This window comes from Leucoraja erinacea, chromosome 19, assembly GCF_028641065.1.
Source record: "Leucoraja erinacea ecotype New England chromosome 19, Leri_hhj_1, whole genome shotgun sequence".
NCBI classification, from domain to species: Eukaryota; Metazoa; Chordata; class Chondrichthyes; order Rajiformes; family Rajidae; genus Leucoraja; species Leucoraja erinaceus.
In genome coordinates, this window is record NC_073395.1 from 2,503,724 (window position 1) to 2,520,013 (window position 16,290).

Below are 16,290 nucleotides of genomic sequence, written 5' to 3' on the forward strand. Positions count from 1 at the left end.
TGTGTGTGTGTGTGTGTGTGTGTGTATGTCTGTGTGTGTCTGTGTGTGTCTGTGTGTGTGTGTGTGTGTGTGTGTGTGTGTGTGTGTGTGTGTGTGTGTGCGTGTGTGTGTGTGTGCGTGTGTGTGTGTGTGTGTATGTGTGTGTGTGTGTGTGTGTGTGTCTGTGTGTGTGTGTGTGTGTGTGTGTGTGTGTGTGTGTGTGTGTGCGCGCGCCCCAGGGGAGATGAGGGCATTCTGATTCACCGCAGCAGCCGTCAGTGAAAGCTGAAGCCAAACGCTCAGACATCAAGTTCACTGTTAGACACCTGTCATCCGACCGCTACCTCTGTGGAGGCACGGGGAACTGCAGATGCTGGGGTCTTGAGCAAAATACAAAGTGCTGGAGGAACACAGCAGGTCATGTTCATAAGACATAGCAGCAGAATTAGGCCATTCGGCCCATCAACCCTCCTCTGCCATTCAATCGTGGCTGATCTATCTCAACCTCTCAACCCCATTCTTCCCCTAACCCCTGACACCCACACTAATGATGCTTGATCAGGGGATATGGGGAGAAGGCAGGAACGGGGTACTGATTGTGGATGATCAGCCATGATCACATTGAATGGCGGTGCTGGCTCGAAGGGCCAAATGGCCTCCTCCTGCACCTATTGACTATTGTCTATTGATCAGGGGATATGGGGAGAAGGCAGGAGAATGGGGTTAGGGGTGGAGAGATAAGTCGGCCATGATTGAATGGCGGAGTAGACTTGATGGGCCGAATGGCCTAAATCTGCTCCCATCACATGACCTTCAGACCCTACTGAGGTACTCACATCCCAGGCTTTGCTCCGGCCAGCATGACCATGCGGAGAGCGATCCTCTTGTGCAAGTTCCACTTCTCAATGGAAGCAGCCAGGCAGATGACACCGATCAGCAGCAACGTGGTGTCCTTGAAGTATTCTGAAGCCACCTGCAGAGAGTACACACACGTCAGCTCACAAGCTCATGTTCATGAGTGATAGGAGCAGGATTAGGCCATTCGGCCCATCAAGTCTACTCCGCCATTCAATCATATATCTTGTTATCTATCTTTCCCTCTCAACCCCATTCTCCTGCCTTCTCCCCATAACATAGAAAATAGGTGCAGGAGTAGGCCATTCGGCCCTTCGATCCTGCACCATTCACCATTCAATATGATCATGGCTGATCATCCAACTCAGTATCCTGTACCCGCCTTCTCTCCATACCCCTTGATCCCTTTAGCCACAAGGGCCACATCTAACTCCCTCTTAAATATAGCCAATGAACTGTGTGGCCTCAACTACCTTCTGTGGCAGAGAATTCCGCAGATTCACCACTCTCTGTGTAAAAAAAAAAAAATTCTCATCTCGGTCCTAAAAGACTTCCCCCTTATCCTTAACACCCTCTGCCACCCGCACTGATCAAGAATCTATCTATCTCTGCCTTAAAAATGTCCATTGACTTGGCCTCCACCGCCGTCTGTGGCAATGAATCCCACAGGTTCACCACCCTCCGATCCTCTCACCACCCTCTGGGACTGGGGCAACTAGCGCCTGCCACAATACAACAAAGGCCAACGTGTCACCCACACATCGGGGTCCTGGGGTGGGAGAGACCGCACTGAGGTGTCCCCTGCAACCTGTTTCTCTCACGGTTCACAGACCCACCAGCCGCCTGCTGCTATTGTGGGCTGGAAGAGTCTGTGTACCACGTGTATGTGGAGTGCGTGAGGCTGCAGCCACTGTTCCCTTATCTAAAGGGGCTGCTCCTTTGCCTTCTGGCTGCACTTGTCACCCACCATCCTCATCATTGGACACCCTGTGTGTAGGGGAGAGGGTTTGGGGCTGAAGATGTCCTGGTTGGGTTGCTCCTGGGCCTGGCCAAGCTGGCCATCCGCGGGTCACGGGGCCAGGCGGTGGAGGGCTCTACCCGAGCCGGCTGCCCGCCCCTTGTCCGGGGTAATGTCCGTGCCCGGGTGGCGTTAGAGCGGGACTACGCGCTGTCCACGGGCACCCTGGGGGATATCTGGGACCGCTGGGCACCGCGGGGAGTGGAATGTATCCTGGACAAGGAGCGTAATGTCGTTGTTTAGTAGTTTGTCGTTGGCCGTGTATTGTGGTGGTGGGTTCCATTTTGTTTCACTGTGCTGTATATATTATTTATGTATTTGAATAAATATCTTTGATTACAAAAAGGGGTGGTGGTGGAGGCTGATATGATAGTGGTGTTTAAGAGGCTTTTGAACAGGCACGTGGATATGCAGGGAGTGGAGGGATATGGATCACGGGCGGGCAGAGAAGAATTGGTCTTGGCATGACGTTTGGCACAGACATTGTGGATCGAAGGGCCTGTTCCTTGGTTCTACTGTTCTACGTTCTACAGATGCACAAGAAAGAGTGGACTGTCGGCATGCATCACGGCTTGGTTTGGGAACAGCTCTGCCCAAGACCATAAGCAATTGCATAGAGTTGTGGGTGTAGCCCAGTCCATCACACAGACCACACTCCCCACCATTGTAGATGTAGCCCAGTCCATCACACACACCACACTCCCCACCATTGTAGATGTAGCCCAATCCAGGACAAGGGGTCACAGCTTAAGGATCGAGGGGAAATCCTTTAGGACCGAGATGAGAAAAACATTTTTCACACAGAGAGTGGTGAATCTGTGGAATTCTCTGCCACAGAAGGTAGTTGAGGCCACAGTTCATTGGCTATATTTAAGAGGGAGTTAGATGTGGCCCTTGTGGCTAAAGGGATCAGGGGGTATGGAGAGAAGGCAGGTACAGGATACCGAGTTGGATGATCGGCCATGATCATATTGAATGGCGGTGCAGGCTCGGAAGGGCCGAATGGCCTACTCCTGCACCTAATTTCTATGTTTCTATGTTTCCAGCCCAGTCCGTCACACACACCACACTCCCCACCATTGTAGATGTAGCCCAGTCCATCACACACACCACACTCCCCACCACTATAGATGTAGCCCAGTCCATCACACACACCACACTCCCCACCATTGTCGATCGCTGGTCAGTATGGACTCGGTGGGCCGAAGGACCTTTTTCTGCGATGTATCTCTAAACTAATCTACTGCATGTAACTGACGTACTCTGATGAATTATCCATTAAAGTGACACCAACTTCACATTGTGGGGAGAACACTGGCTTCTTATTAATTGGGCACTTTATCACCTGAATGATTTTACTGACATTTCAGTCTTTATTTAAGAAGTAACATTTTCCGTGGCAGCTGACAGAGGGTGTAGGGTGCAGGAGGAAGCAGTCCCACAGGCTGGTCAACGGCTAAACAGTCACAGGGAGGAGGTACAAACACCACACGTACGGACAGTGCCCGAGGTCAGGGGTCAGAGATGATTAACTTCTTGGGAAACCTGACGAAAACCTCAAGCAAAGGGCAGGGAATTTTCCACAAGGAAACCAGATTGAATCTCGCTCTTGAGGAGCGGCACAGTGGCGCAGCGGGTGGAGCTGCTGCCTCACAGCGTCCGAGACCCCAGTTCCACCCCAGACCACGGCTGCTGTCTGTCTGTCTGTGTGGAGTTTGCACGTTCTCCCTGTGACCACGTGGGTTTTCTCCGGGTGCTCCGGTTTCATCCCACATTGAAAAGGCGTGTGTTGGTTTGTGGATTACTCGGCCCCTCTGTAAATTGCCCTCTAGTGTGTAGGGAGTGGATGAGAAGGTGGGATAACATAGAACTAGTGTGAATGGGTGATCGATGGTCGGCCTGGACTCGGTGGGCCGAAGGGCCTGTTTCCATGCTGTATCTCGAGTCTAAACTAATTAACTTTCATTGTAACTGTTGTGAATACAATTTGGAACACAAGCTATTCCAAGATCTTTGTTAGGAAAATGGACACGACACCTGCTTTGTGTGGAAACATCATTGATTTAACTGGTACCTAGCGCTTCCATTGTTTAGTTTAGTTTAGTTTAGTTTAGTTTAGTTTAGTTTAGAGAAACACAGCCTGGGTACTGATTGTGGATGATCAGCCAATGAACACATTGAATGGCAGTGCTGGCTCGAAGGGCCGAATGGCCTCCTCCTATTGTCTATTGTCTATTGTCTGTGGGGGGGAAACTGGAGCACCCGGAGAAAATCCACGTTCCCAGGGAGAATGTGTAAACTACCCACACAGACAGCACCCGTAGTCAGGGTCAAACCTGGATCTCTGGTGCTAAAGGGCCAGTCCCACTTAGGTGATTTTTTCGGCGACTGTCATAGTTGTGGCAGGTCGCCGAAAAACTGGTGACTGGACGCCCCCTACGACAATATCTATGACAACCAACCACCTAGTCGACGTCGAGCTACGGTAAGCTGCCGGCAACCGGCGACCCGTTAGAACGTCCACCTGTAACCACACCTGTGACCCCACCCGCGACCCCACCTGCGACCACACCTGTGACCCCACCTGCGTCCACACCCGCGACCACACCTGCGACCCCACCTGTGACCACACCTGCGTCCCCACCTGCGTCCACACCTGCGTCCACACCTGCGTCCACCCGCTACGAGCTACGACAAGCATCGACCCTGTCGGCAACAACTGAAGGCAATTCAGTCGCCGGTACCTGTCGCTGGTTGGCGTAGGTAGTCGCCGATGGAATTCACCAGTCAGCACCCAACGTCACCTGGCGACAACCTATCCCAGCGCCCACGTCTGGAGTCGTCAAACAACGCTCACTGGCGTCAAACCCACCGTCGCCGACAATTTTCCAACATGTTGAAAATCCAGCGGTGACCAGAACAACGCTACGCCTGTTTGAGGAGACGACTCACGACCATACAGGCGACACCCTGGCCATGTCACCTGTAGTCGCCCACAAACTAGTCTATGTGGGACAGCCCCTTAAGGTGGCAACTCCACCGCTGCACCACCGTGCCGATTCACACAGAGACATCCATGAATGCATAAGATATTATTATTATTATTATTATACATTATACTCATGGGCGCCTTTCAAAGGACTCTCAAGGATGCCTTACAAAATTTAGTAAGCAGATCACAAAACATATATGCGTAATGAAAAGAAAAAAAATAGTAAGGACATCAACAATACAAATATTCAACAAGAGAGGTGCAGCAGCTAATCGTGCTAGCGTTCACTCTCCCTTTCAGCTCCAATACCGATTTCCCGGCAACCGTTGGCACGGCTGCCACCCTAATCTGGACAGAATTACAAGAACGCACCCCCCACGAAAGTCCTCCCGAAAATGTGTTGCCCAGGCTGGGAGAGGCGACCAATCTCCACCTGATCGGGACTTCCACGGCCAGTCTGCGGGTGGAATCTGACCCCTGGGGCCGGCAGATCCATTCCCCACAGGCTGAGGCTGAGGCTACAAGGCGCTGGTCGGGCAGCATTTGGAATATTGTTGGATGACAGATGGCACAATGGGCTAAGTGTTCGGCTGGCAACCGGAAGGTAGCCGGTTCGAATCCCGCCTGGAGTGCATACTGTCGTTGTGTCCTTGGGGCAAGACACTTCACCCACCTTTGCCTGTGTGTAAATGTAATGTAATTATGTGAAGCACTTTGGGGTCAATGCAAGTTGACTAAAAATGTGCTATATAAATAAGATTATTATTGTGAGGAATTTTGAGCACCAGATCTGAGGAAGGATGTGCTGGCACTGGAGAGGGTCCAGAAGAGGTTTAGTTTAGTTTAGGGACACAGCACGGAAACAGGCCCTTCAGCCCACCGGGTCTGCGCCGACCAGCGATCCCCGCACATTAACACTATCCTAAACACACTAGGGACAATTATTTTACATTTACCAAGTCGATTAACCTACAAACCTGCACGTCTGTGGAGTGTGGGAGGAAACCGAAGATCTTGGAGAAAACCCACACAGATCATGGGGAGAACGTGCAAACTCCGTACAGACAGCGCCCGTAGTCGGGATCGAACCCGGGTCCCCAGTTTACAAGAATGATCCCAGGAATGAGTGGGTTAACCTATGATGAGCGTTTGTCGGCACTGGGCCTGTACTCGCTGGAGTTTAGAAGAATGAGGGGGGGACCTCATTGAAACGTACAGAATAGTGAATGGCTTGGATAGAGTGGATGTGGAGAGGATGTTTCCACTGGTGGGAGAGTCTAGGACCAGAGGTCACAGGCTCAGAATTAAAGGACATTCTTTTAGGACATTTCTTTAGTCAGAGAGGGGTGAATCTGTGGAATTATTTGCCACAGAAGGCTGTGGAGACAAAGTCGGTAAATATTTTTAAGGCAGAGATAGATAGATTCTTGATTAGTACGGGTGTCAGAAGTTACGGGGAGAAGGCAGGAGAATGGGGTTAGCAGGAATAAATAGACCAGCCAAGATTGAATGGTGGAGTAGACTTGATGGGCTGAATGGCCTCATTCTACTCCTATCCCTTATGCCCTTTATAACAAGAGGAATCGAATATCGGAGCAAGGAGGTCCTTCTACAGTTGTACAGAGCCCTAGTGAGACCACACCTGGAGTATTGTGTGCAGTTTTGGTCCCCTAATTTGAGGAAGGACATTCTTGCTATTGAGGGAGTGCAGTGTAGGTTTACAAGGTTAATTCCCGGGATGGCGGGATTGTCATATGCTGAGAGAATGGAGCAGCTGGGCTTGTACACTCTGGAGTTTAGAAGGATCTCATTGAAACATATAAGATTGTTAAGGGCTTGGACACGCTAGAGGCAGGAAACAAGTTCCCGATATTGGGGGAGTCCAGAACCAGGGGCTACAGTATAAAAATAAGGAGTAAGCCATTTAGAACGGAGACGAGGAAACACTTTTTCTCACGGAGAGTGGCGAGTCTGTGGAATTCTCTGCCTCAGAGGACGGTGGAGGCAGGTTCTCTGGATGCTTTCAAGAGAGAGCTAGATAGGGCTCTTAAAGATAGCGGAGTCAGGGGATATGGGGAGAAGGCAGGAACGGGGTACTGATTGGGGATGATCAGCCTTGATCACATTGATGGCGGTGCTGGATCGAAGGGCTGAATGGCCTACTCCTGCACCTATTGTCTATTGACATAATCATCGCCGATTTCCGAGGCCGACTTTGCGGGCTGGTATCTCGGCCCCCGGGCCCAGGTGGACCGTTGGACTCCTCTCGGAGGCCGTGACCTCTGTGGGTCCGGATGAACCAGAAGGACTCTGGAAGCCGGACGATCTGCGGACCGATATAGGAGCAGGGAGGTTCTACTGCAGTTGTACAGGGTCTTGGTGAGACCACACCTGGAGTATTGCGTACAGTTTTGGTCTCCAAACCTGAGGAAGGACATTATTGCCATAGAGGGAGTGCAGAGAAGGTTCACCAGACTGATTCCTGGGATGTCAGGACTGTCTTATGAAGAAAGACTGGATAGACTTGGTTTATACTCTCTAGAATTTAGGAGATTGAGAGGGGATCTTATAGAAACTTACAAAATTCTTAAGGGGTTGGACAGGCTAGATGCAGGAAGATTGTTCCCGATGTTGGGGAAGTCCAGGCCAAGGGGTCACAGCGTAAGGATAAGGGGGAAATCCTTTAAAACCGAGATGCGAAGAACTTTTTTCACACAGAGAGTGGTGAATCTCTGGAACTCTCTGCCACAGAGGGTAGTTGAGGCCAGTTCATTGGCTATATTTAAGAGGGAGTTAGATGTGGCCCTTGTGGCTAAGGGGATCACAGGGTATGGAGAGAAGTCAGGTACGGGATACTGAGTTGGATGATCAGCCATGATCATATTGAATGGCGGTGCAGGCTCGAAGGGCCGAATGGCCTACTCCTGCACCTAATTTCTATGTTTCTATGATACACTGTATCTTTGCTCTTACCTCGCTGGCTTTCAAAACCCCAAAGAGTGGGAAGAGGAAGGCTGGGACCATGGCAGCGGCTCCCAGCGGCACCGCCTCAGACACCCAGTAGACGGCCGTGACGATCAGGACGTACGCACACTGGGCCTCCGGCTGGAAAACACAAAGAAAACATTCACTCAGCCAAACCCAGGAGCAACGAGCACCGTGGAACGCAGAACAGTACAGCCCAGCAACTGTGTGTTATGTCTGGGGTCGGCAACGCTGATCTGCATAGGGGCCAGGACCCATATTTGTGAGCGGATGGCGGGCCACATCCATCGCCAAAGTCAATAGATGGAGGTAATAATAATGCATGTTATCGTAATTAGTAATTAGTAATAATGCATACTAATAATACATACTAACTAGTGTGACACTTGGTTTTGGTTTTTGCATTCGTTTCCACGTGTTTTTCCAATTAGTTTTCTGCAGTTCCCACGTCACCTGCGTGCCCCGGGTCTGGCTGTAGTGCCCAGTTTGCGAAAACTCATTGGAAAAAACCCCCCGATAATTCCGGGTTAGGGGCCGGATCCGACCCCCCCTATGTAATACACACACAGCATGCTGGAGTAACTCAGCGGGACACGCAGCATCTCTGGAGAGAAGGAATGGGTGGCGTTTCAGGTGGAGACCCTTCTTGTGTGTCTTTTGGTGGTCCAACTGATTCTTTGCTGAAACAAGACATGATACAGATCCTGATGCAAGCTGAATCATGAATGGATTCACTTGGAATGGGACGGAAATGCTTTCCCTCCCCCCTCGACTCCATCCAAGGACCCAAGCAGTCTTTCCAGGTGAGGCAGAGGTTCACCTGCACCTCCTCCAACCTCATCTACTGCATCCGCCGCTCCAGGTGTCAACTTCTCTACATCGGTGAGACCAAGCGCAGGCTTGGCGATCGCTTCGCCCAACACCTCCGCTCGGTCCGCAATAACCAACCTGATCTCCCGGTGGCTCGGCACTTCAACTCCCCCTCCCATTCCCAATCCGACCTTTCTGTCCTGGGCCTCCTCCATGGCCAGAGTGAGTCCCACCGTGAATTGGAGGAGCAGCACCTCATATTCCACTTGGGTAGTTTACACCCCAGCGGTATGAACATTGACTTCTCCAATTTCAGGTAGTCCCTGCTTTCTCCCTCCTTCCCAGCTCTCCCACAGCCCACTGTCTCCGCCTCTTCCTTTCTTTTTCCCGCCCCCCCCGACATCAGTCTGACGAACGGTCTCGACCCGAAACGTCGCCCATTCCTTCGCTCCATAGATGCTGCCTCACCCGTTGAGATTCTCCAGCAATTTTTGTCTACCCTCGATTGTTCCAGCATCTGCAGTTCTTTCTTAAACATTTCAATGGATAGATCTGCTGCCTCACAACGCCAGAGACCCGGGTTCCATCTGTCTGTGTGGAGTTTGCACGTTCTCTCTGTGACCGCGTGGGTTTCGTCCGGATGCTCCGGTTTCCTGCGCATCGCCCCCTAGTGTGCAGGGAGTGGATGTGAAAGTGGGATAACATGGAACTAGTGTGAACGGGCGATCGATGGTCGGCATGGACCCGGTGGGCCGAAGGGCCTGTTTCCATGCTGTTTCTCTCTCTCTCCCAGCTCTCTCATGCCCCTGTGACAATAGAATTAAGGTGGTAATCAGTCGGTTCAAATATGAGTTCCCCACTCCCTTTGGACAATGAGTGATTGATTAGTCAGAGTTAGTAAATGATAAACTGTGTTGGAGAACTTGTTCCAAATGTCTGCTCCTTACTTGCTGCTTGTCAACTGTTTTTTGTAAAACCAGGCTGGGAGGCATTCTCCGCGGGATGGGTGGGTGGGTGGACAGGGGGGCAGTGACATGCTGAGGGGAACCCACGATGTTGGGAAGATCTAGTAGACTGCTCAAGTAGACTGGCTGATCAGCAAGAGAAAAAAAGGCACAGTGCTGGAGGAACTCAGTGGGTCAGGCAGCATCTGTGGAGGGAATGGACCTAGGCCTGAATGGACCAAGTCCACCCCTTTCGTGACACACTTGGTCAACCTGAGGAGCACCTTCTGCAACAGACTCCCCCAACATAAGGAACATGTTTCCTGCCTCTAGCGTGTCCAATCCCTTAATAATCTTATATGTTTCAATAAGATACCCTCTCATCCTTCTAAACCCCAGAGTGTACAAGCCCAGCTGCTCCATTCTCTCAGCATATGACAGAGCCGCCATCCTGGGAATTAACCTTGTAAACCTATGCTGCACTCCTTCAATAGCAAGAATGTCCCTCCTCAAATTAGGGGACCAAAACTTCACCACTGATTCCTTTAGCCCTAAGAGCTAAATCTAACTCTAACTCATTAGGGACAGAGACAATGTCAATGAAACTTATCTCATGTTATCTTTGTTTTTGAATGTAATCCTGAACAGATGATAGGAGGTGAGGTGCACTGAGTCATGGAGCTCGTCAACATTGTGTAACGAGATCAAGCTGGAGTCTGGAACAAGGCGGAGAGGGTACAGAGAGGATCTACGAGGATGTTGCTAGGGCTAGAGGGTGTGAGCTACAGGGAGAGGTTGAGCAGGCTGGGTCTCTATTCCTTGCAGCGCAGGAGGATGAGGGGAGATCTTACAAAGGTGTGTAAAATCATGAGGAATAGATCGGGTAGATCTTGCCCGGAGTAGGGGAATCGAGGACCAGAGGACATAGGTTCAAGGTGAAGGGGGAAAGATTCAATAGGAATCTGAGGGGTAACCTTTTCACACAAAGGGTGGTGGGTGTATAGAACAAGCTGCCGGAGGAGGTAGTTGAGGCTGGGGCTATCCCAACATTTAAGAAACAGTTAGACAGGTACATGGGTAAGACAGGTTTGGAGGGATATGGACCAAATGCAGGTAAGTGGGACTGGTGTGGATGGGACATATTGGCCAGTGTGGGCAAGTTGGGCCGAAGGGCCTGTTTCCACACTGCATCACTCGATGAGTCTATCAGGTACTTTTTGCCCCTTGCTGCCTTGTTCTCCCCAGACATACACACCACACCTCGTTACATCTGTCTGTACATTTACATCTTACTGGTACTAATGCTCATCTGCATTTCTTTAGGAAATGTTTGGAAACATAGAAACATAGAAAATAGGTGCAGGAGTAGGCCATTCGGCCCTTCGAGCCTGCACTGCCATTCAATATGTGCATGGCTGATCATCCAGTCAGTATCCTGTACCTGCCTTCTCTCCATACCCCCTGATCCCTTTAGCCACAAGGGCCACATCTAACCCTCTTAAATATAACCAATAAACTGGCCTCAATGACCTTCTGTGGCAGAGAATTCCACAGATTCACCACTCTCTGTGTGAAAAATGTTTTTCTCATCTCGGTCCTAAAAGACTTTGCCCTTATCCTCAAACTGTGACCCCTTGTTCTGGACTTCCCCAACATCGGGAACAATCTTCCTGCATCTAGCCTGTCCAACCCCTTAAGAATTTTGTAAGTTTCTATAAGATCCCCCCTCAATCTTCTAAATTCTAGCGATAATTCCAAATGGGCTCAGAAAGGCAAGCTGTTAAAAGCTGCTGTTTAATATTGCTGACTCCACAGTTTATCGCCAGACATTATATTAACCCAGTAACAATATACCAAACTGCTGCCTAGATTAGAGGGCATTAGCTAGAGGGAGAGCTTGTACAGACTTGGATTGTTTCTCTGGAGCATTGGAGGTTGAAGGGAGACTGGATGGAAGTGTAGAGACAGGGTGGACAGTCACAACCTTTTTCCCCAGAGTCGAAGTATCCAATCCTAGAGGGCGTAGCTTTAAGGTGAGAGGGGCCAAAGTATAAAGGTGGATGTGAGGGGCCTGGATCGCGCTGCCAGGGGTGATCGTGGAGGTAGATACGATAGTGGTGTCAAAAAGGCTTTTAGACAGGTACATGGATATGCAGGGGATGGAGGGATATGGATCACCTGCAGGCAGAGGAGATTAGTATGGCTTGATAACATACAACCATATAACAAATACAGCACGGAAACAGGCCATCTTGGCCCTTCTAGTCCGTGCCGAACACTTCCTCTCCCCTAGTCCCATCTACCTGCACTCAGACCATAACCCTCCATTCCTTTCTCGTCCATATGCCTATCCAATTTATTTTTAAATGATAAAATCGAACCTGCCTCCACCACTTCCACTGGAAGCTCATTCCACACACAACTACCACTCTCTGAGTACTCAATCATGCTCAACATGGATATTATGGGCCGAAGGGCCTGTTCCTCTGCTATACTAAGATCTATATTCTATGTTCCACTCGAATTTACCATTTTCCTGACTATGTAAAAATAATCAGGAAAGTGGAGAATTGGAAGAAACTGGAAAAGATGATTTTAACTTGGCATCATGTCCAGCACGGACATTGTGGGCCGAAGGGCCTGTTCCTATGCTGTACTGTTCTATATTCTATGTAAGATTGGTTTTCTTATTCTTATGTTCACAAAACTTACACAATTCTTAAGGGGTTGGACAGGCTAGATGCAGGAAGATTGCTCCCGATGTTGGGGAAGTCCAGGACAAGGGGTCACAGCTTAAGGATAAGGGGGAAATCCTTTAAAACCGAGATGAGAAGAACTTTTTTTACACAGAGAGTGGTGAATCTCTGGAACTCTCTGCCACAGAGGGTAGTTGAGGCCAGTTCATTGGCTATATTTAAGAGGGAGTTAGATGTGGCCCTTGTGGCTAAGGGGATCAGGGGGTATGGAGAGAAGGCAGGTACGGGATACTGAGTTGGATGATCAGCCATGATCATATTGAATGGCAGTGCGGTGCAGGCTCGAAGGGCCGAATGGCCTACTCCTGCACCTAATTTCTATGTTTCTATGTTTCTTATGGAAAGGACCTATGCTTTATATTATATATTTTTTAAATCTCTGATGACAAATGTGCACTTTGCTTGAAGTCAAGGATTTGTACCGCTGATCCCAGACGCATTGACCTGTGACTGTTCCCTAACGTACAAGGAAATATCCCTGGGAAGAATCGGGAGTTGGAGCAACCCCAGTCTGGCATCACCCACCAACCCAAAGATCATCGCACTAGTTCCAAACGCTCGCCAGAGAGACAGTCGACATCTTGATCTCCCCCAATGGTCAGAGTTTAGTTTAGTTTAGAGATACAGCGCGGAAACAGGCCCTTCGGCCCAGCGAGTTCTCACCCACCAGCGGTACCCAACACCAGCACATTAACACCAACCTACACACACTAGGGACACTTTTTTTTACATTTACACCAAGCCAATTAACCTACCAACATGCACATCTTTGGAGTGTGGGAAGAAACCGAAGATCTCGGAGAAAAACCCACGCAGGTCACGGGGAGAACGTGCAAACTCCATACAGACAGCACCCTTAGTCGGGATTGAACCCGGGTCTCTGGCGCTGTAAGACAGCAACTCTACCGCTGCGCTGCTGTGACGCCCAACTTAAGTTGGGCGTCAAGGCCCTTCGGCCCATTGAGTCCGTGCCGACCATCGATCACCCGTTCACACCTAGTTCTGTGCTATCCCACTTTCTTATCCACTCCCTACACACTAGGGGGCAATTTACAGAGGGGCCGATCCACCTACAAACCCCGCACGTCTTTGGGATGTGGGAGGAAACCCGGAGCGCCCGGAGAAAACCCACACGGTCGCAGGTAGAACGTGCAAACTCCACACAAACCTGAGGTCAGGATCGAACCCGGGTCTCTGGCGCTGTGAGGCAGTGACTCTACCCGCTGTACCAACATGCCGCCTTAAACTCTCACCATTCTGGTTCCATCTATTTCACCACTCCTGAACTTGATAATCATCTTTCCCGAATCATGGAACAATTACAGCTACAAGCGACCATTCAGCCCATCACGTCTATGCTAGCCCTCTCACCATCCATCTCTACTCCTATCCCCACCTTCAAGACCCTTTGGGAAGGCAAAGAGTGTTATAGGTGGCCAAAGTTCCCTGTTGAATCTGTGTTGCTCATTCTCCTTGGAAAAAACACAAACCAAGTACCAAACATTACTCAACAAACAACATCTGGGAAGTTTTAAAATTAGCCACCCCCGACAAGATAATTTTCTATATTGCTTTAAATCTATCGTTAATGTTAACCTTGTTAATTGGGGATATTTGCAATGCAACGGTGAATAGTCATGAAACAATATTTGTGTTTAAGAAAGAACTGCAGATGCTGGCTGTCTGAAGAAAGGTCTCGACCCGAAACGTCGCCTATTCCTTCTCTCCACAGATGCTGCCTCACCCGCTGAGTACCTCCAGCATTTTTGGCTACCTACGAAACAATACTTGATGGCTCCAGTGCTTGTACTCTGGAACGTGTCTGAAAGAAACAGCAGGTTCAGAGTCACACAGTCACGCAGCAGGGAAACAGGCCATTCGGCCCCACTCGTTCAAGATGCCCCATCTTGTCTGAGTCTGAACAAGGGTCTCGACCCGAAACCTCACACATTCCTTCACTGCAGAGATACTGCTTGTCCCACTGAGTTTCTCCAGCGTTGTGTGTCTATGCTCCATCTAAGTTTCATTTAGTTTGGACATACAGGCCCTTCGGCCCACCGGGTCCATGCTGACCAGCGATCCCCGCACATTAAGACTATACTACACTTATTAATTATATAAACTTAGATACACTTATTAATGTTTTATGTGTCATTCCCAACTGTCACTGTATGTCTTGTTGTCACTTGTGGGCGGAGCACCAAGGCAAATTCCTTGTATGTGAATACTTGGCCAATAAACCTATTCATTCATTCAGTCATTCATTCAGTCATTCATTCAGTCATTCATTCAGTCACTAGGGCAATTTACAATTTTTACCAAGCCAATTAATCAACAAACATGTACATCTTTGGAGTGCGGGAGGAAACCAGAGATCCCGGGGAAAAGCCATGCAGGTCACGGGGAGAACGTGCAAACTCCGTACAGACAGCACCCATGGTCAGGATCGAACCCGGGACTCTGGCGCTGTGAGGCAGCAACTCTATCGCTGCGCCACCGTGCGCCCAACTAGTCCCATTTGCTCTCATTTGGCCCATATCCCTCTAAACCTTTCCTATCCATGTACCAGTCCACGTTGAATGCTGTTATTGTACTTGCCTCAACTACCTCCTCTGGCAGCTTGTCCCATATACCTCTGTGTGAAAAAGGTGCCCCTCAGGTTCCTATGGAATCTTTCCCCCCTCTTCCTAAATCTATGTCCTCTGGTTCTTGATTCCACAACTGTGTAAAAGACTCTTTGCATCCACCTCGTCTATTCCCCTCGTGAATTTACACACCTCCATAAGATCAACCCTCAGCCTCCTGTGCTCCAAAAATATACTCATAGTCATACTGCATGAAAACAGGTCCTTCAGCACAACTTGCCCATGCTGACCAACATGCCTCATCTACACTAGTCCCACCTGCCTGGGTTTAGCCCAAATCCCTCTAAACCCTTCCTATCCATGTACCTGTCTAAATATAGAAACATAGAAAATAGGTGCAGGAGTAGAGGCCATTCGGCCCTTCGAGCCTACACCATTCGCCATTCAATATGATCATGGCTGATCATCCAACTCAGTAGTGCAGCAGTAGCTATGGAGTGAAGGAAATAGGCAACGTTTCGGGCCGAATCCCGAAGGGGTTCGGCCCGAAACGTTACCTATTTCCTATGCCCTAGCTTTCATAGAAACATAGAAAATAGGTGCAGGAGTAGAGGCCATTCGGCCCTTCCGAGCCTGCACCGCCATTCAATATGATCATGGCTGATCATCCAACTCAGTATCCCGTACCTGCCTTGTCTCCATACCCCCTGATCCCTTTAGCCACAAGGGCCACATCTAACTCCCACTTAAATATAGCCAATGAACTGGCCTCGACTACCTTCTGTGGCAGAGAATTCCACAGATTCACCACTCTCTGTGTGAAAAATGTTTTTCTCATCTCGGTCCTAAACGACTTCCCCCTTATCCTTAAACTGTGACCCCTTGTTCTGGACTTCCCCAACATCGGGAACAATCATCTTGAATCTAGCCTGTCCAGTCCCTTAAGAATGTTGTAAGTTTCTATAAGATATCTGAATAATATCTGAATAAAAACGTTGCCTTCAATGTTACTTCAAGTCTCAGCCTGCTCAACCTCCCGCTACAGCTCTGGCCCTCGAGTCTCTCTCTGTACCCGTTCCAGACATGGTCTGAGCTGGCCCCGAACCCGTGGCAAGGAAGTGGTGGACTTACACTGTCGGGATACAGGACAGGCAGAGGTAACATCAGCAGAGGGATCAAGATGACCAGCAACAACTTCCGAGCTCTCCACAGATTCCTCAACATCCCCATCGCGTCCAAAACCAGCGGGTCTTCAGCTCCTAGCGAACGGTGGACCTTCTCATTGGTAGAGGCGACTCCTTGAGGTAGAAGCGTTTTGTCTCCTTCTCAACCTGAGAACGTTTGTTGTGGAATTAGAAGACCACCT

General features: G+C 49.6%; 1 protein-coding gene across 1 annotated transcript in view; it reads right to left on the reverse strand.

Annotated features, from left to right (window-relative positions):
* Positions 1–16,290, reverse strand: part of LOC129706082 (solute carrier family 13 member 4-like) — a 44,833-nt gene extending 28,543 nt beyond the window's left edge. Inside the window, exons 1-3 of the mRNA XM_055650052.1 lie at positions 16,056–16,290; positions 7,818–7,949; positions 816–952 (exon numbers count right to left, since the gene is read on the reverse strand). Coding sequence (XP_055506027.1) covers positions 816–952; positions 7,818–7,949; positions 16,056–16,154 — 368 coding nt within the window. The 5' untranslated portion in view covers positions 16,155–16,290. The remainder of the gene's footprint in view (positions 1–815; positions 953–7,817; positions 7,950–16,055) is intronic.